At 39.1% G+C, this 22071-nt stretch overlaps 1 protein-coding gene across 10 annotated transcripts in view; it reads left to right on the plus strand.

Moving 5' to 3' along the window:
* Positions 1-22071, plus strand: part of BCAS3 (BCAS3 microtubule associated cell migration factor) — a 1183153-nt gene that overhangs the window by 1090269 nt on the left and 70813 nt on the right. For 8 of the 10 annotated variants that reach the window (XM_044286253.1, XM_044286260.1, XM_044286254.1 and 5 more), the window contains one exon: positions 20916-21083. In XM_044286253.1, the coding sequence (XP_044142188.1) occupies positions 20916-21083 (168 nt within the window). Of the gene's footprint in view, positions 1-20915; positions 21097-22071 lie in introns of all 10 variants that reach the window. The other 2 variants (XM_044286261.1, XM_044286262.1) reach the window with 1 other exon arrangement.

Genomic DNA, 22071 nt, shown 5'->3' on the forward strand with positions numbered 1-22071 from the left:
ACTTGTAGCCATTAACCGTTATGAAGATTAAACTGGTAAAGTATGATAAATGAGAATGACCCTCTCAAGGGCCAGGATTTATTTTCCTTTTATTATTGTTTTCAGTGTGCGCTGTCTCCTTCCATGCAGCCAGATGTAGCAAATCCATTGTTTTTATTTTCCCTTTTTATTTTATGTAATGGTACCATCAGTTGCCATGATCACATGCATTTGATCTTCATGTTAAATGTGAATCTATTGCCTGTCCAATAATTCCATTTTAATTAATATCGTTCCCTTCTATGGCGCCAAAAGAATTCCACATGGCATTAAGTATGAAGAGACATTAACGGAAAAAGACAAACATTAAGTCTATTGATTGGTGTCTTCAGATTGCAAGTGATAGACTTGGTGATGAGTAAATTCCTTAGCTTTTAAAGAATATGATAATGTATTACCTGACTGAGCACACTGAGCCATCAGTGAACAAAAGTTATATATTTAAGGCTGTACTTACCATATAACAGGTTAGGCACATGCTTATAGGCAGGTTCGGCCAACAGTTTTATGTGTATAGGGAGCCCCCCCACTGTCCCCCAATAATGTCAGGGGAGAGAACGGTCGGGTCACCAGATCTTTTTGTTCTCCCAGGAGATAGGACACTGCCAGAATTGTTTCGCAGCGGCTTTCTCCTCTGTCCCTGTTGTGTACATGTACGTATTTGGCCTAACCAAACATCTATGTGTATGGGGTAGTTGGGAGAGATTGTTCAGCAGACAGTTTTTTTCCCTCTTTTATTGACATCTGTGAATTGTTAGCTTTTTTTAACTTTTGAAATTAATGTTGCATAATCAATAATGTACATATATATTGGGAGTTGTATAGTAAAGCTGTTTAAATGCTTGAATGCAGAGGCATTGCTAGAATCTCAAATTTAGGGGTACATTTATTAAGACCATCGCCAGTCCTTATTAGCCCCTGCTCTGATGGTGGATTGTCCCCATTAGTAGTAGTGCCCAATAATAATAAAGCCCTCTAAAGAGTCCCCAATATTAATAAGGCACTTCCATAAGGCCGCCAGTAGTTATAATGCCCCCTGCAGTGCCCTTAATAGGGTTGTTGCCTCCTATAGTGCCCCCAGTAAGTATAATTCCCCCCATAGTGAGCCAGTAGTTATAATGGCCCCCTCTGGTGCCGCCCATTAGGTATAATGCCCTCTATAGTGCCCCCCAGTATGTATAATGCCATTTGTAGTGCCCCAGTAATTGTTGCGCACCCATGTAGTGCCCCCATTACTTAAAGTGTCCCCTGTAGTTATAATGCCACACCCATAGTGCTACAATACTATCTTTCCCCAAAGTGACAAAGAAAAAATAAATACCTGATTCCCAGTTCTCTACTGCCCTCTGTTATGCAGGTCATAGGCCTGAGTTACTAACGTGTGAGTTCAGGTGGTTGCGATTAAGTTAATGTGCCACCTGCATATTGGCGCAGGCACTCGTGATGATGTAATTGCACCACGCAGGCAGTTGCAATGATGTAATCGCTTCTTAACTGCCTGCACCATTCTATGCATCATAGGCTTTAAGCCTAGTGGCCTGTGACCTATGAGAGCAAATGGCATGGCAGGGAACACTAGGCTCCCATGTTCCACTATAGTAATTCATGAAGACAGTATAGTTGTATGATTGGCAGGCATTAAGTTCAGGGCACTTTTGACCTAGTAACACCCCTGCATGATTGTGATATTTTTAATGAGGAATAGCAGTTTGGATCCTTGACCCTAATGTGAGAGCATACTAAGAACACATAATTCTAAATATATGCAGAGCTATACACGGAGAGGAACAGGAGGCAATGGGGATATGGGCTGGACCATAGCTGTGTTGTTTACATGCATCCAAGAACAGTCAGGGGAATAAGAAGGATTCATATTTTACACTAGTAAAATTTAAAGTTATTTTATTTGTATTAACATGGGTACTGATGGCCAATACAATAAGATGTGTAAGCCTGAAAAACGCTTACACTTTTCCAACATATTAGACAATATACAGTTTAGTATAAATACATATTCATACATACAGTATATTAATAAACAGTGTTGGCTTCTGTTGGATTTTCATGGTGTATAACAGGGATGGCCAACCATAGGCTCTCCAGCTGTTGCAAAACTACAAACTCCCAGCATGCCCAGGCTACCTAGAGCTATCAGCCTACAGCAGGGCATGGTGGGAGTTGTAGTTTTACAACAGCTGGAGAGCCTCAGGTTGGCCATGCCTGGTGTATAACTTTGAATATCAGAACAAAATGTTTTTTTTATTGTTCAAAAAATATAATAGTGTGGGTATAAATTATGATGCACAATGCATGCATCATTATAATTTATGGACCTAGATTTGTCAAATGCCCACTCGAAGTGGCAAATAAATTCCCATTTTTTACTTAATTGTTAGTCAAATTGAAGATCAATTTATTTTTCTTTGGACTTTTAACCACAAATGTTTATGCCTGTTGACCTGAGGTGCAATGAGCCTTGAGATGTTTAAGCGGAGCTATGCCAAAATAGTGGAGATGAGAGCCCACGATTGGTGCCAGCATAGGTCCTAATCTGCTGTGGGGTTGCTAGTCTAGAAACATATGTGTAAAACAGCTGAAAATTAGAGCAGAAATTGCTTGGTAAACATGATGATTGTGTTCAAACACACGTCAGGTAATAAAATAGTTGATTGATTTGCGTCATACTGTAAAACGCATGTATAGCTGGAATGTTGCACGGATCGTGAAGGAAGCTGCCAAGCTGATTGGACGAGAACATAAACAAACAATGTTAGTGTAGGAAAATTCCTTGTTTGTTACAGACCTTTGCTCTCTTAATTACTCTATTCCTGTGTTTTACTTTGCCTCTGCATAGCAATTTAGAACTGTCAAAGAGAACTGGGGAAAAGGCTTGAATAGAAATAGAGGGTTTCATGCCACAAATCTTATCAACCATTGTCATTACTATGAGGGAGTTAGGCATCCACATCAGTACCTGGTAAACTATACATTTTGGATGGATGTGGCCCTTTAATGACATTACAGGGGTTATGCTAAGTTTAAAAGTTATCCCCTATCCACTATCGGATGAACAGGGGTCCCTTGAGAATGAAGCAACAGCTCAAGCATGTGCATTGCTGCTTCATTAATTCTCTGTGGGACTGATGGAGATAGCCAAATACAATGCTCAACAATCTCTAGCAGGCCTATAGAGAATGAGTGGCAGAGGCGATGCTCAATCAGCTGCCCCATTTAGACAGGAAACAGGACCCATTCTTAAAGGTATTTTTCAGGATTACTGTGGTTTTTAACAGATATACTCATGTAGTTGCTTCCTTCATGTACATCTTCCCCATGCTTTTTTATTTTTCAATTCAGACTTTTCTAACCTTTTTCACCATTTAAACAGATCTCTCTGGCTTGTTCACATCTTGTATCTCGCGCTTCCTGTTGCCGTATTAAACTAAACCCATGATGCACTTCTCCTTTCTCTGCCACAACTCTGGCACCGCCCCCCAGATAGTTTATAGCTCTTCCCACTCAGTTAGTTGCATAGACACTCCCCTATGACTGCCCCGCCCATAGACAAAACATCACAGGAAAAAAGTGCTAGATGGACATGGTCATGTGACCACAGACCAGAACAAAAGATTGGAGCAATAAAGTGTAATATATACATTACAAAATGATAGCTACTTTCATAAATTATTTTAAAGGTTGTCGATGCAAACCAGAAAATATCTCTAAGGTGCATTTAGACATGCTGAGCAAGCAGGAAAAGGGCCTTTCTTTCCCGAAAATTGCCTGCTCATTAGCCCTCTACTGTTTAGAATCGAGCAATGGTTACTGCAGTCAAGTCCTCATACAGATTCATTGTTTCTAGGAAGCAGATCGCTGTTCACACAGCACAATCTTCTGCCTAGAAATGATGATTTAATGTGCTACATGAAAGATCATTTAGCAGCACATTTATACTGGCCTATTATCAGGAACGAACATTCGTTGTAAAGTTTGTTCCCGATAATCTGCCTGACAATTGTGCATAGTAAATCCACCATTAGGATTGTTGGGGGTCCCAGCAGTCTTGTGGATAGGGGATAACTTTTAAACTCTGGAAAATAACCTTTAAGCCACATTTTGACTAGGGGTATCATAGATGCAACTCTTGTGCCACATTAATGCAGCTGTGCAAGATTATGTTCATGGTTTACCTTTCTCCAAAATGGCTGTTACTCCTCACATAGGGCAATTAGAATTAAAACGAAAGGGGAGATTTGGGTGACTGAAATCCCATAGAAGTTGCCTCATGCAGTCACAACAATCTTTGTTTAGTCCTAGCCCATTGCATGCTATAGACATTGGACTGTTGTAGGAAGGCTTTCTTTAGCAAGCCTATACTTCCAAGAATGGAAGTGAAAGAGCAATACTGTATGCTGGGGCGTAGCTAAAAGGGGAAGTGGCTGCTTTCAGAAGCACTACTGAAATATTTCATTGTCAGGGCCCCCTCAACAGTATTATACAATGACATTATATACAGAGACACTGCCAGACCTCATTTGAGAGTGATCTTGACTAGCCACAAGAGTGGGGGTTGCAAAGAAGTTGCTGGGGGCGTTCAAAAATTTGCAGTGGGTCTGAGTCAATTCTAGTTACACCACTCCCTGTATGAACTGTAATTGCAGGCTTTAAAATCAGAAAAAAATAGAACTGACCATAGACATATTTTTTTTATTTGTTGGTGGATATTTTGGGCAGAATCTACCAGAAGCTTACTATGGGAGCGGTCAAGATGACATCTGGGGATAAATAATGTATATTTTATTATTGTGTGGCACTTAGGCTGATTGCTGTCATCCTAATGTTATCTAATATGCATTAGTGGCTTGAGAGGAATGAAATGATGTTTGTGTTTTTCCATTGTTACTTTTTTTTTTTTTTTTTACCTGATCAGGAAAAAACACCTATGGATATCACTCTTCAAGCCATGGATCTTATGGTGGCCATACACATTGGATAGAAGTTGGTTGATGGTTGAACAAATATTCATGTGATGAAAGTTTGTTTCGCAGACACAGCCATACACATTTTAGTTCATATTGGCTGTTACGGTTTTTCAAACTGGTCATACATGTTCAATGAAACCAGGAAATTGACGAAAGATCTTTCTGGGAACGTTCTATCAAAGAAAGATCTTTTGTTCACAAACAATATTTCTTTAAACAAAAGATCTTTTGCCCGTCTATCGGACAAAAATATTAAACACAGCAGACTTCTTTTCGGACGATAATAGTTTATCATCAGTCAGGTAAAATTAAGATTCGTTGTTGAATTTCACCCGGCCAATGTTCATTTTGGTTGAAATCGTCCATTTTAATCAACTTTAGACTAATGTTTATGGCCAACTTTAGATATTGTGTAGACAATGTTCCTTCTTCTCACTAGCTTCATGTTTTTTTTTTTCAGTCTTATTTTCTGCCACTACCATCTTTATTCTTGATAAATCAAATCAAGAAAGATAATAGTGTTTTGTACAAATAGTGCAAGGTCCAATCAAGGTATAAATAAATTTTGTAGAAATCCAAGCAACAAAGTCCATTGTAGGCCAAAAACGACTAGGTTCAAAGTTACATTGAAGTGTTTGTTAAATCAAGAGTTTAGCTTTATCAATACATAATGATGTAAAAATCTTACTACAAAATCAATCACAAATAATACTGATATATTGCTAAAAATATTGCGCTACAAAAAAGAGCGCCAAGAAAAATGTATTTGCGTTATCTTGAAGCAAAAGCCATTGAAAAGCAATTGCTTAACGCATTTAGTTGCATTTAGTTTATCTAACATGTCTCATAAAGCATGTGTGTTAACCCTGCTACATCCGTGGTATTGTGATTATGTTTACACTGCATGTATGCAATTCCGTATAACATATTTTTTTTCCATCAAAAAGCATTAGGATCATTTGCCCCAGTTCCTAAGGTGGAAGGTGAAATAGAGGTTTAGTATCATGAGGCCATTTTGTGACTGTCAAGAAGGTTTCAGCAGTTTGTCAGTAAACACACCCTTGTGAGTCTGCACTCTGTCAAAGATTTGGTAATCCCTTTAATCTCTGCATTGATTTGCCTCACATTATTCTTTTTTGCCATTCACTTCTGGGCATTCCTTCTACTTTAGAAGTGCAAAATAATTTAATACCTGGCTAAGCTACATTGTCATATTTTTCTTCTTAAAAGAACTAAAATGAGCTGGTCAGTGACAAATCAGGAGTTCTGGCCTGAACATGGAGCAATAAATAAGACATACTTTCTATGATGTTTGCTGTCAAGGACTAAGGGATTCATTATGTACTATCTATTGAAACTGACTGCCACTTGCTTAACTGACCTGTGTTCACAGCTAAAAAGTTTAGCAATTATTAAAAAAATTGACCTCACTACGGGGATTAAAAAAGCACCAACTACATACATAGGGTTTATTTAGTGTACTGTTTATAGTCTATTTAATATGCATGGGTTTAACAGTATGTTGTATGTAATGTGCTAAAAATAGTTCCTATCAGTATTTTTCTGAAAACCTACTCCACAAACCATCAAAATGTCAATGTTTCCACGTCTCTATTTTCTAGTGGGTGGATGCCCTGTGGCTAGTAATTTACCAGTGACAATGAGACCAAATGGTTGAATAAGGCGGTATGCACTATGAAATGGGCTGCCATGCCAAATGTAATTACAGATCACTGTTATTTCTAGTTGCATATAAACCAAGTATTTTATTGGTTTGCTTTTTGTTAGCCTATATTGAGAACATGTACTAACCAGTACTGGTCCATATGTAAGCATAGGACACATGTACTTAAAGACCGTGGACAATAGCAGCTTAAAATGACTGAAAGAAAAAAAAATCACAATAACTAGAAGTAGCAGAACAGTTACATAGCTGGTGCGTTCCTTTTCATCGTTTTAGCTGCAGTTCTGCCCAGGTTCTTCTTCTGCCACCCAAGACAACTGTGCATCAGTTGTCCAAGCCACTTACTGCCACCCTCACATTGGCCAACACTGCTCACGTGAGTAGTGCTGGCCAATCCAAAAGACAGGCTGGACAAGCAGGAAGTGTCTAGGACTACCAATGCATAGAATACATCAAGTAGTCTGAGAAGCAATGTGGCCATCTTGGGTGACAAAAGATGGGCCTGGGAACTGGTAAATCTGCAGCTGCAAAGATGAAAAGCAGGGCACTGGGTAAGTCTGTTTGTTCCCTGGTTAATGTCATTTTTTCACATAAATATTGGCATATACTACATCTCACAGTGAGTGGAAAGATTAAACGTTCTTTCTAAATCCTTATTTGCAGTAACTGCTCAAAGGCTCTTTATAAAGCAGCTATATTAACATCTCCCATATTAGTTTGCTTCAGTTGGAGTGAGGGCCAATAGGATGAATATGGCAGTATGTGTATGTTGTGTATGTTCTGCACATGTTCACAGTGCTGACAGGTACATGATTGGACTTTTAGTGAATAGCCCCAGCTTAGAGCCACAATACGCATAACATGGGCAGTGTACAAATTATTCTGGTGTGGAAGTCAGTTGGATTTGATTGACACGAATGATTGAGATTCACTTTAAGGGCTGTATTAGATTTAACGATGTAGCAGACGATTGTGGGGAGGGAATTGTTAATGAAGGAGACTGCTACTATTACATGCAGTGACCGCTACTATTACATACCATCGCTCGTCCCCATACTGAATCATTATTTGCTGGCAGCAGACCGTGATTAGACAGCAAGATTTGCCGCTGGCAAACAATGATTTTTAAGCATGTTTCACTGGAGCATCAGAGCATTAGCTTGCTCGGATGCTTCCCCTTGCCTTGTACTGCATTGCGCATGCACAAGATCTGTTTGTTTACTGCCGGGCGGAGACCACCGGCACAAATGGTCATTCTATAGCGCTGCGCTAGACTGTTTTGAAGGTGGGGACTATGCAAAGTAGCATAGTACCTGCCTCCAGTCTACACCTGATGAAGTCCCCGCTTAGCATAGTGAAGAGAAGCTCGGTAGGTCACCGGCAATAAACAAGCAGACCTTGTGCATGTGCGATGCAGCGCAAGGCAAGGTGGAGCATCGGATCAAGGAAATGCTCTGATGCTCCACTCATGTATAGTAAAAGAATAAAGAATAGCTGATATCCAAGTTAAGCCGCCCTGAACCCGTACAACCCCTTAACAGATATTTTATAGCCGTCAGATAAACACACAGCAAGCATCAGTGGTTAGCACTGGTGCCTTGAAGCACTGGGGTCCTGAATTCTAATCTGACCAAGGACAACATCTGCATGGAGTTTGCATGTTCTCCTTGTGTTTTTATTATTTGCATGCAACGATCTCCTCCACAGTATGAGGAGGAGCGATCACTAATGCCATCACTCGTCCCCATACAGAATCATTGTTTGCCGGCAGCAGAGTGCTGTTTATACAGGTGACTGTACCAACGATCTATTACCCGATGAACGAGCATTTTGCTTGTTCATCGGGTAATCGTCTGCACCTTTACACAGGCAGATTATTGCTAACGAGTGTTCGTACAAACGCTTGTTAGTGATTATCTGCCCCACTATCAGGCAGTATAAAGGGCCCATTAGGCTAATTTCACATAATTTTTGTGTTTTCTGTATTTCCGTTCCGTCAGAGGAATAGAAGAACAGAAAACATGGATCTGTTTTATTTTGAGTATCAGTTGTGCTCAGATTGCGTCAGTTTATGTCATTTCTATCAGGTTTGAGTTATTTTTGACGGTAGAAAAAGTACAGCAGAGAAGACTTTTTTGTCAAAAATAATTGAAACCTGAGAGGACACACACTGATGATTGAGTTTTTTTTTTTTTTTTTCATTTATGAACTGTTTTGACAACACAAGAAATATGGAAACCACAACTCGTATGTGAACGTAGTCTTAAAGTAAGTATGAAGAAAACAGAATATGTGAGCAGCAGGAGATATATTTTGTGAGCAGGAGAGGGCATCACTTTTATGGGCAACAAAAAAAATGTTTTATTTTCTTCCAAGACATTCTCTTTATTGTTAACTAGTTTTTGTTGCTTTTTTGATTAGCTAGCTGAAATGGAGTGAGCTTGTATTCTTCACTAGAGGGATAAAAATGTGTGTGATCATAGGTTACTGTCTGAAATCTAGTCAAACCACAGAAGGGAGTGGAAAGAGAGCAGAAGATAAAATAAAAGTTCAGAGAAGACTTTGCAAATCTCCAGTAAGAAAATCTTTCAATGTATGTAATCCCTGGAACCCACACACACATTAACATTTATGCCTCACACGTTGACAAGAAAAGAAAAAAAAATGAAAGAAAAATCATTTTTTTAGATCTTGAACGTACTGGTAACACTTTTATTTCTATCTTCTGTTCTTACTCAAGTATCCTAGGAACAAGTGACTGACCCCTTTTATAGAGTGTCTGTTCACACATGCAGAGAAGCCTCATTTGGCAAAACTTCAAAAAACATGTTCTTTGTTATTCAAAGGTCTGCTTGCAAGAGACAAAATAGTTTTGTTTCTTTATTGCCCTTCAAAATAACACAAGTCAAGAATGCATCTTTCATCCATCTTTTCATTTACTGTCAAGGAATGTGAGAAACTTGTCAAGAGTTACTACAGGTTGTCTCATTATTTACACCAATATTTATTGAGGGAGGTGTGAAGAGCTGTGTGCATGACTGCAATCATGCAAAATATCCTACTATCTGAAAAGTGGATTGTGTCTTCTTAGGCGTTAGAATGTGTCTTGATGTCACAGGGAGGCCATGATTTGTAAAACATTATAAAGTTAGACTTAGCCTGTCAAATTGAAGGTCTTTAGAAGTGCGGTAAAGCCAGAAAAGATTTGAAAAGGCTTAAAGTTTCAGAGCTCTTTACAGCAAGTTCAAATGGGGTTTGTCGAAGTTCAAGAGCAGATGTCACACAAGATCCAAGGGTTTCTGGTGCTGAAGGTTCTCTAGTGCCTGGTATGCCTTAAAGCCACTGAACCAATCTGATGAAATTCTGGGAACAGAAAAGGCCATATAAATCCATGAATGCTGTGCTTTGTGTGCTGCTCATGCCATTCCAGGTCTAAATTATCTGCCCCTCTTTGCTGATGTATAAAGTAACTGGCTGGCCAAGTGTTTATGAACAGTTATCATCCACTACTTTGGATGTTATCAGAGGAAGGGACGCCTGCCGCAGGGCTTGGTCTCTCACCCTTTCTATTACCACCTGTCATTGACAGAGAGTGTGCAGTGAAGCTGCCCAGTCACTGAGTACAAGTGTAGATAGTTTCTGACGGCTGATCAAAGGGGAAAACCAAAGGGGATGATAACAAGGACATGTTTCATGTACTTTTAACTTTGAGCTCTAGCATTTGCATTTTTTTCCATAGCATGGCAAAGGGAGGTTCTGTAAATACAGCATATTTAATTATCTTTTAAAGCAGTAATTGATTTATGTTTAAGTGGCAGAGCACAACTGCTATCACTTTCAATGAAGGAATGTCATATATTTATATGATATAGAGTATATTTATATGATATAGAGCTGTCAAATGTTTGCAGGTTCATTTTTGCAGTTGGAAGAAATAATAGGAAAATGTAAGTTTTTTTTGAGATTCTGACAATGATGACCTATCCTCAGGATAGGTATCAGTATTAGATTGGTGGGGGTAAGTAAAGTAAATGTATATATAAAATTAGTCATGTGCTCATTGGTACATGCAGCTTTTCATCTCTACAGCAGTGGTGTGTCAAACGGTTTCTTGTGTGGTGGAAAACGTGGCTTTGTAGAGTTTAGAAGAAACAACCAGAGACACTTTATCCATAGTGTAAAGAAGGCGATGTGTATTATACATTGGATATCAGCATCTGCCATCTTTGTAATGCAGTATAGTGAAATAAAGGTCACTATTACTAGTGATATTTGTTCTGTTTATTTTTTTAAGTATACCTCCAGTTATAAATTAACTTTTCATAAATGAATATAAGAAACTTTGTAATGCATCTTATTAAAGGGCTTGTCTCACTTCAGCAAGTGGCATTTATCATGTAGAGAAAGTTAATACAAGCCACTTACTAATGTATACTGTCCATATTGCTTCATTTGCTGGCGTGATTCATTTTTCCATCGCATTATACACTTCTCGTTTCCATAGTTGCAACCACTCTGTAATCCAGCAGCAGTGGTCGTGCTTGCACACTATAGAAAAAAGCGCCGGCCTGTCTGTTGGCTGGAGCCGTGGGAGCACACATAGGCTACTGCTTTTTCCTATAGTGTACAAGCATGTTCACCGCTGCTGGATTGCAAGGTGGTCTTCACCATAGGTATGAGCAGTGTTTAATGCGATGGGAAAATTAATCCAGTCAGCAAAATAAGCAATATAGATATTCACACTACATTAGTAAGTGTCTTATATTAACTTTCTGTACATAATAACTGCTATTTGCTGAAGTGAGACAACCACTTTAAAGAAAAAGGCTTCTATCTGCTTTTATCAGGTTGCTTTGCTCTTTCCTTCTTTTAACTTTGAAGTCTATAAGGAGAGAGGGGAGGAGGCTGCTGAAGTTTCTTAGCTCTGCTTTACACTTATCACTTTTGACTCTACTATACTTAGTAAGATAAGGCGCTACCACAGTTCAGAGTGAGATAATAAATCACTTACAAGCTGGCAGCAGCCTCCTCTTCCTCTCTCCATAGACTTTTGTGTTTGAGGGTGGAGACAGAGACAGGAGCTACAACTTATAAGAGAATGCGTGAAAACAATGAATAGGAAAGATGTCTGAAAAGCCTTTAATAAGATATATTGCAAAGTTTCGTATTTTCACCTGTTCTATTTATTTATAAAAACTTGTTTCTAACTCGAGGTACACTTAAAAATTTTCTTGTTGTGTTAACATTTTGGAGACTTCAAGAGAAATTAATACCCTTCCATAAATTTATGGTTTTGTTTTGGAAAAAAGCGCCTACGAATACAAAAAAAAGTTTTAATGCATGAAACTCTTTCTTTGTTTTTGGACACTGTCTTGTTCCCCACTATCACACTGTTGGAACTTTGCAATAATTACCGATATTGGATTTTATTTTTTTTCTATATATTTTAAGCCATAAGCTTGTAAGGTCCAGCCTCTGTATATTGCTAACACAAGCGAGATTAAAAAAAAAATCTGTGAATAACACACATGCTCTCTCTATAGCAAATTGACTAGACTTTCTGGAGGTAAAACTGGCAAAATAAATTTCTTAGCCATCAGCCTTGCAGGATGTGTCTGCCCACAGAAAGTTCTTTCCATAAACATTGACTTGCTCAACCATGAATGTTTATTCCCATGTGAACAAATGAAAAGCAGAAGACGGTTAAAGAGCAGGCTTATCTACGGGAACTAATTCCTCCTGATTCATAGATATTACCCTTGAGAAAGGATGACCATGATATTGGCTGCAGGTGAATATCGCCCCAGATTTAATGATCATCAGTTGACTGGGATGAAAATGGCCAGATCTAATTTCATTAATTCTCATTTAAGCTCTAAAGATTCCTCATTCTAGACAACTGCCTTGAGTAGCACTGCTTTCTCACATTGAATAGTGTCATTCTTCTATCCATGTCATTGTCTAGAAGGATTTTAGAACACTTATGGGGTCATTCAAACTGGTGTAAAGTAGAACTGGCTTAGCCCATACCAACCAGTCATATTCCACCTTTGATTTTCTAAAGGAGCTGTCAAAAATTAAAAGTAGAATCTGATTGGTTGCCATGGGCAACTAAGCCAGTTCTTTTTTACACTAGTTTGATAAATAACCCAATTAATTTTATCTCATTGAGTTCTCTATCCAATCCTTACCTATGGCTTTTTCTTTTCTAGCCAAGGTTATCTCTGAGTTTTGTATGAACTTAAGATGGCCATACACAGTAGTCTAAAGTTGATGAAAAGGAACAATTTCCACCAATATTATCGTTCACTGGGTGAAATTTAACATTGACTGACTATCATCATCTGAAAAGAAGTCATCTGTGTTCAAAAGTTTTTGTGCGATCTTTCATACATTTCCGTGTCTCATTGAACATCTATGGCCAGTTTGAAAGGCAACTAACAACAAATATGGACTAAGGTGCATATTAGGGGTGGACGATATGGCCTAAAATCTATATTGCGATATAATTTTAAGCATGTGCGATATATATCGCAATATATTGTTTTCTATATTTGGGGGGGCGTGTTTAAACTTTTTTTTTTTTTACTTATTTAATAACTATTAGCCTCCTTAAGGGCTAGAACGTAGAACCCTTGTCATATTCACCCTAATAGAGCTCTATTAGGGTGAATAGGACTTTACACTCTCCCTGCTGCCCTGTGCTTTGTGCACACAACAGCAGGGAACTGAGTCCCCTCCCCTAAACGGTTCCATCCACAGATCCCCCTCCCCTAAACGGTGCCATCCACAGATCCCCCCCCCCCTCCCCTAAACGGTGCCATCCACAGATCCCCCCGACGCTCACAGGAATACATTTAAAAACTAATCAGTAACTTTAACTTTATTAATTGGTGATTTCTTGTGGGAGGAGCAGGCGCGTGACGTCAGTGAGTGAGCGCCGCCCGCCCGCACTGCCTGCTGTTACCGGAGCTAAGACCTAGTAAGGTATACAGTAAAGAGATCACCAATTAATAAAGTTAAAGTTACTGATTAGTTTTTAAATGTTCTACTGTCAGCGGCGTGGCCCTGTATATTCTAACCCCCAGGCAAGCGTCCCTGTCACCATGGGAACGCCTGGGGGTAGAATATACCATCGGATTTGAGTTTTCACGCGCTCACTGAGATGTTGAAAACTCAATGATTTACTGTCAGTCCCTCCCTTCCTCCTCCTCCTCTTTTGTCATTGGTGGTCAGCGGCAGCCGCGCACAGTGGGGAGGGAGGGACTCTCTCCTTCTCCACTGTGCCCAGTGTGCCGGCTCAGGAGAAGATGGTGCGTGCAGAGAGTGCGATATATCGCGATCCGGCGATATGCTCAAAATCCATATCGTGGCACAAATTTATATCGCATATCGCCTATATCGTCTATATCGCCCACCCCTAGTGCATATGGCTACATCTGATTGTTTACCATATGCTTGTTCAACTGCTGTTCAACCATCAACCTACTTCTGTCTAATGTGTATGGCCTCCTTTACAGTTCAAAAATACCACATCTTCAGTCAGGCACTACTAAGGAAATTAATAGTGATGGACACTTATACACCCAAGTCTAGTAATGTACATGTTGCTGGTTTTTCAATATAACTTGATAATAAGCTTTCAGAACCAAGATTCAGGGGACAGGAAACAACTAATATTTAAGTTTCTTAAATGTATTAACTTAGATTTACCAAAACCCATATTTCTGGACCTAGCCTTTCTTCCTGAATGCCAGACAAATCATCAGTCCGTAAACTAACAGGAATACCATGTTTATTTGAAAGGTTCAGTCAAACCTAAAGCAAAAGATTTTTCCATTTACTACTGCCTACATTTTTATTACCTTAATGGTTGTTTTCAGCATTGCCACAAATAAAGCACATGCTTTTTCTGTATAAGATGGTGTTTACCTAAGGACACGCTTTAATGGTACAAATTTATGAAACCGTAGAAAATTTGTTTTCACAGTGTCTTATATTATTATTTATAAGTAAAGGTATATAACATGGCATTACATAGTATTTCGTCCAGGTAGGGGTATTTTTGTTCTTCATATGGCAGTTAAACAAGTGACTCAATCCTGAACATATATGGCAGTGAAAACCCCTGACTTTTGTGTTGTAAATGTGACTTTTGTACAGATTACCCATGTCTTCATTGGTGGGCGGTTAAACATTTGTAACTCCATTTAGCATGTTCCAGTTGCTATAACAAATTTTGGAGACTAGTTGCTGCTAGTTTTAATCTTCTTTTGCACTGAGTGGAAGCAGACCAGCCATTGATGGAATTCTTGTTGATTTCTGTCTCAGTGTTTTACTGTAAAGAATGAAATTGTGTATAATTAATATTACATTATAAACAGGCAGCTTGCAGAGAAATGATTATGTTAGAGCTTTTTAAACTGGTCAGAATATTTTATCTCCGTTATTGCCGTTGGTTCTTTTTTTTTTTTTTTTTTTTTTAAATCTTTATTTTCGTTTCTGCAGTTGTACAATCGTCAGATTAACATTTACATTGGAAAACATCAACCTCAACATAAAACATCAAACATGTCGGGTGGTCATACAAGTGATCCAGACACTGAAAGAATTAAAGCTGCTTACACTCGACTGCAAAATAATCAAGATTGAAAATCAAAGTTAAAACTAAAATTAAGAAGGGTACATCGTTATGTATATTTATTAGGCAGGATTGACTTGGCCAAACAAAGCTCTTACAGGAGGAGAGGTTAGAGAGGGAGGGGAGGAGGGAGGAAAATGATGAAGAAGTAAATACATATCTGATGGTGCACCACTATGATGCCTGAGAAGGTCTCTCAAACCATTGAATCCAAGGGGACCAGATCTTGAGAAACTTATTGTGGGAAAGTGTTTCCCAGCTAGTTAGTTCCTCTAACCTGCATATTTCGTGTACTTTATGCCTCTATTCAATAATCAACAGCATCTGATCCGAAAACCAATGTAGCGGTATAAGCAATTTGGCCGCAGCAATCAAATGTGCAGCTAGAGAAAATCTAGTAAGAGGGCATTGACTATTTGGCAAGTTTAGGAGAGCTAGTGTAGGCAATATAGGGAATGTTGTTGAACATATCTGGCTAATGGCCTGTGACACCTCTTCCCAGAAGGGGCGATCTTGGAGCAAGTCCACCAAAAATGAAAGGCAGAACCTTGTGCTTTATGACATCTCTAACACTCTGAGGGAAGCAAGGGGTCCATTCTGTGTAGAATATCTGGGGTACGGTACCACCTGACCAACAACTTTAAAGGAGTTTTCCTGTATGCGAATACATCGAGAGAGTCCATGGGAACTATTCAGGATTCTGGTGACCTCCTCAGCTGTAAATGTCTTCCCTAAGTCTCTCTCCTATTGAAGGATATAATGAGGTTTTGAAGAAGTTTTGAACTCCAAAATCTTATTATAGAGAAGGAAGACAAGGCTTCTACCAGGGTCAAAAGATTAAATTATTGCGTCATACCATGAAAGTACGTAATCCCCTTTGTCAAGATATTTCTCACAGATAAAGCAAAAGTGTGAGTAATGAATTTTTGTCCATCTAGAGATCCCCCAGGATGTCTGGAGGTCATGAATGGAAGGTATCACTCTCCTTTTCAAAAAATCCCCAACCGCCTGGTTGCCAAAGGCCGACCAGATGCCCATATCGTCTACGTGATCCTTTTGGAAAAAATACGGTAGCAGTCGAATGGGCATAAATGGCGAGGGGCTTTCTGAGAAGTTCATGAATGTATATATATGTTGCCATGTATTGAGGACTTTTCTGAACTGTGACGGGACAGTGAGTCCTGGCTGCGCCGCAGTGGAAACACTCCAAAGATTAGCATAATCCTTAGGAGAGAGTATGTTGCTGGCAATCTGGCAACCTAATTTGGTAACTCGCGTGTTTATCAATTCAGAGTGAAATCTCAGTTGAATAGTCTTATAAGGGGACTGAATGTCTGGGAGCCTAAAACCCCCTTTATGTTTGGTTAGTACTAAGGTATCGTGTCCTAGGCGTGGTTTGGTGTGCTTCCAGATAAAGGTAGAGAAAAGCCTACGTACCGACAAGAAGAATGGAGCAGGTAAGTGTGTCGGAAGAGTTTGTATTAAGTACAGTAGTTTAGGGAGGATATACTTTTTCAGTAGATTCTTCCTTCCCATCCATGGGACATAAAAGGTATAGATAGTTCTTTTAATTGTTGTTGGATACTTGACAATAGTCCGGGGTAATTTGCCTGACATAGCCTATTGGGATCTTTGATAATATTGACTCCCAAGTAATTGATCTGAGAATCAGCCCATATGAATGGGTATTCTTTTGATAGCTCAGATATGACTCTATTAGGGGTATTGATTCTCATAGCCTGACATTTGGAAAGGTTTATTTTAAAGTTAGACAATTGTTGAAAATGTATGTAATAAGGTGAGTATGGCAGGGAACGCCTCTACTGGGTCGGACAGGAACAAAAGCATATAGTCCGCAACAGTGTGAGACACAGGTCCAACCATTAGGCCTCTTATATGGTCATCTGTCTCATCGCCATTAAAAATGTCTCTAGGCCAATTAAAAAAGTATAGGCGATAGCGGGCACCCTTGTCTCATTCCATTTGAGATTGGGAAAGGGGGAGAGTGCTCCGTTGATCCTAAACCTGATTGTTCAGGCAATATCAGTTTTTGAAGATAGGGGGCTATTCTACGGGCTAGTATTGTTGCCCAAAGTTTTATGTCTGTGTTTAAGAGCGAGATGGGCCTATAAGCTAGAGGGAATCTTCAGATCTTTACCGGCTTTAGGGAGGGTAGTGATGTGAGCTTCCAGAGCTTGATGTGCAGGAGGAGCCTCTTTAAGAAGCGTGTTGAAATAGGTTGTCAATTGTGGTCCAAGGACATTGAAGAACTTTTTATAATACAGAATTGTGAATCCGTCTGCGCCTGGGCTTTTCCCCCAAAGGAGTTGTTTTAATGGCATCTTGGATCTCAGTTAAGGTGACTGGAGCTGTTAAAGTTTCACATTCCTCCTGTTTTAGTTGAGAAGAAACTGTCTCACGTCATCTAGCCTACTTGCAAATTCATTAGGTGTTTCATGTGGGCGAATATTGTAAAGGGACTGATAATAAGAGGTTAAGACTTTTGCTATCTCCTGTGTGGTATCTTTAATTGAACCTTCTGGGGTCTTTATCTTCTGAATGGGGGTTTGCTCATTACGTTTTTTGATAAGTGCTGTCATAATCTTATTACCTTTGTCCCCATGTGCATAGTATTTGTGTTTTATTTTGAGATAAGCCTGCGCTGCCTAAAGTTTGGTAGCATTTTGAGTTCCACCCTCATCTTCAATAAGGTCTCATGTTCTAAAGCTGCTATTGTGTTCTAAAGCTGCTATTTGGGACAGTAACGAAGATAAATGTGACATACATTGCTTTTTAAGATGTGAGCCTAAGGCTACGCGTTCCCCTCAGACGATCGCTTTATGGGCCTCCCATATATAAGTGGGGGTGGAATCAGATGTGTTTATTTCAAAGTAATCATTAAGTTTCTTAGATAGGGCACTAATGTTAGAGGGCTAATAATGTGTGGTTGAGTCTCCAAGACCATTCTCTATATGGCACTTCTGGAAAACTCAACGAAAAGGAGACTGGGCCATGGTCAGATACTGTAATGCTATGAATGTCAGTACTTTGTGGTTGAGATGAATATTTATCCTGAATAAAGAAGTAGTCTAATCTTTGACTTGTGGGGGTTAGAATAAAAAGTATAGTCTCTCCTATCAGCATGCATTGACCTCCAGACATCATTCAAGCAAAGCTCACATAGTCTTCCATGAATACTTTTAAGTGCTTTATAAGAGGTGGCAGATTTCCGAGACAAGGAATCTAACAGAGGGTTGAGGGTCAGGTTAAAGTCTCCTCCTATAAAAAGTAAACCGGAGGTAAATAATGAGATAGTATGCAATGTCTTACGCAAACATTTGACAGTTTTGACATTAGGAGCATAAAGGTTGCATAGTGTAACCCCAACATTACCCAAAGTGCCTCTTAAAAGAAGATATCTCCCCTCAGGATTCGCCACCTCAGCTGTTAAGGAAAAAGGTACATTCTTAAACCAGCTCGGTACTCATCCCTTCCTAAAATGTGTCTCTTGGAGCATAACAATATCCGCTTTAGCTTTTTTCAAGATTGGAAAAACTTGGCTCCTTTTAATTGGATCATTGCAGCCATGTACATTGAACGTGGCTAAGTTGAGTTTTATAGCAGTCATCTTTGTAATGCGCAAAATCACATAAGTAGGTATAACGTATGCTCCAGGACCCGACATTTAAACATTATAGCGAACCCAGAATATAGATCATAAAAAAAGAACATAAAATGGAGTCTCCAATGGGGGGGATTATCTCAGTAATCTGTAAAGCCTAATCTGCTAATGTCTCCATTGATTTAGCCTGGTGGGCAGGGATATAAGCAATGTAACTATCTAAATTAAGTGGCAGATATAACTAAACATACTGGTGTGTATAACCAACATATATATTACGCTTCAATGACCCTTCAATGAATATAGCTGACCAACCGCTATGGTAAACAGACAGTATAAACCTTATAATTAGTCGTTGGCATCTCTAGGAGAGGTTCTCATGCTTCTCGAATTTTTCTGCTTCCTAACAATCGACCAGAATGATGGAGTTGGCATCATTCGGTATCATGCGGTATGGGCATCCACGAGGGGACTTCCAACGGTGATAAGTTCAGAGCGTCCCACATTTGGTGAAGATCCTCAGGAGTACATATAGTGAAACGCCGGTTACCACAGGTAATGAGTAGGCCATATAAAAAAAAAAAAACTGGGAAAATGGATCCTTGCTCGCTTCTGGAGTGTTGATGAGGCAATGTCCCGAAAAACGTGTAATTTAAAACCATCCAGTGATACTTTGCCCAGTTCTCTGGTTTTATGCAATATAGCCTCAGTGTCACGGAAGCTTAAAATTCCACAGGTTACGTCCCTGGGGTTCTCCGTAGGAGAAGGTTTAGGGTACAGAGCCCTGTGGACCCTTTCAACTGTTATTCTCTCTGCTCTTGCCTGACCTAACAGATTTTGAAATAAGGTCTGCATAATACAGAGCAGGTCTTCTTTATCAGCAGCTTCTGGAAAGCCCCGGATACTAATATTCCTTCTGCGGCTTCTGTTCTCCTGATCCTCCAGTAACATCAGTGAGGTATTGATGGCATTGCGGCATACCCCTAAGGTGTTTCTCACTGCAGAATTAAATGTAATAATTGCCTCCTGCGACTGTTCTGGAGTTTCTACTCTGTCGCCTATATGGCGGATATCTGACTTTATGGTTGCTAGGTCAGTTGCTATAGGGGCAAGTGCTTTTAATAATGCCCGATCAAAGTACTCATCATCGCCTAGCTTCTCTATGTGCGGGCGCTCTTTCTCTATTCTCTTCAATGCCATCTTGAGAGCGTGGGGACCAGCATGTGTCTGAGGCTTGCTCAGAAACTTCTCCATGTTGGCGCAGACTTTTGCCAGTCTCCGTGTCTCAGGTGCGTCTGTGGGGCAATTTTTAGGTTGAGATTGCCTTTGGTTCTTAATGGTCTGTTTTCAGCTTTTGGGGCATATAGTAAAAGTAATAGTAAAACTTATATGCATGTGTCATATTTCTCTCAGACAAGATACGGTATTAAAAAATAATTGTGCTGTATGCATACAAATTTGTATGCATAGTGAAACCTCTCCAAATATCCGATTTTGGTGGGATTGGCCAATTGTCTCCTTGTATAAGGGCTTCCTGGATCTCGCCCAAAGGCATATATAAGTAGAACAAAGGATCAGGCAGTTTGATTTCAACATCACTGATCCCCATAGTCAACGCACACACGCTTGGCCAAGGCTATCAAAAATGTGTATGGGGTCTGGGAGAAATAGCTAAATGAGCATTCTGCCAACAGCTTTCTAAATTGTATGGGCAGATTTAGATGCTGCACACTTATCGTCTTCTTTAAGATGACCTACCTTTTAGAAGACCATTTCCATGCAGTTTTGGTGATCTTCTTAAAAAGGTTTAACTATGTGTTAATATATAGCTAACAAAAAGGGAGACAATATTCCAGTCTTTTGTAAAATTTCTGTGAGATATTATTTTTTTATATAATACTCTAAACAAAAAAAATGTTTACAATATTTTCTTTTATTTTTTTATAGGTTCCTATGATAGAAGTGTGACACTGCTGGAAGTATGTGGTAGCTGGCCAGACAGCTTTGGTTTACGCCATATCTCTTCTATTGAAAGCACTGATGAGGGTCTCCGTGAACGTTTGGCCGATGCCATGTCTGAATCCCCAAACCGAGATGTGGTGGTATCAGGAACAGGTACAAAAAAGAGGTGTGATATGAGGTCCAACAATTCTTTTTTAAACCAAACTTGTCATGATTCATACTCCATTGTCAGTGTTCAACAGCAGTAGGTCCACATTTGTTTGCTTAATTTACTGGAGGATGGAATGACCATATTTTACAAATTGCCAAAAGTCAATATAATTGGGTGAAAGTGTGACCTAAGCAGAAATTTTTATGCACAGCACATCCTAAAAATAAAAGTACAACATGTGTAGAGCTCATGCATACAACTTAACACTAAATTACTATGCACATATCTTCTTAAATTCTCCATAATTAGAAAGATCAAACACCTGGTTTTAACCTGGAAATTATAAAAAATTAACTACCTGTAAAGTACAGGGATTGCAGTTTTTGTAAAGTAAGTTCACCCCCAAAACCTATATATTTTCTGAAAGCAATTGCTTTGATGGACTGTTGACAATCATGTCCACCTTTATTTAAATTTGTGACAAACAGAAATTATTTAATAAAACAATGCATCAAAATAAACAGTTTTAAACTATTTACACACAAAAAAGCAATTTAAAAATAATATATTAAGGTATGAAAGCTCATATATGCCACAAGTGTATACAACAAGAGTTTTGGCTCTTAAAAACATGGAAACAGACCCCATGCAATATTTGGCAGTCATCCACAAATGTGTTAAAAATATATACTGTACACAGCAAACAGCTGCCATGATACCAACATTTACAATTTCTGAGAACACACAGCATGCCTTGTATAAAAATACAGCTTAATAATTAGTATGAATAACCAAATTCATAAACTTTGCATCAAACATTGATTATAAGCATACAAATAAAAATTAGATACAAATTTTAATTTGCTGTTAAAATGTGTACACTAACAGAATCTCTTATTTGGCAAAAAACTGTAAGATGTGAGTTCATACATACCACACCTGTCTACATTCAATGCTGCATGTGTTAGAACAGGGATGCTCAACCTGCGG

Source organism: Bufo gargarizans, chromosome 3, assembly GCF_014858855.1.
Source record: "Bufo gargarizans isolate SCDJY-AF-19 chromosome 3, ASM1485885v1, whole genome shotgun sequence".
In the NCBI taxonomy this organism is placed as follows: Eukaryota; Metazoa; Chordata; class Amphibia; order Anura; family Bufonidae; genus Bufo; species Bufo gargarizans.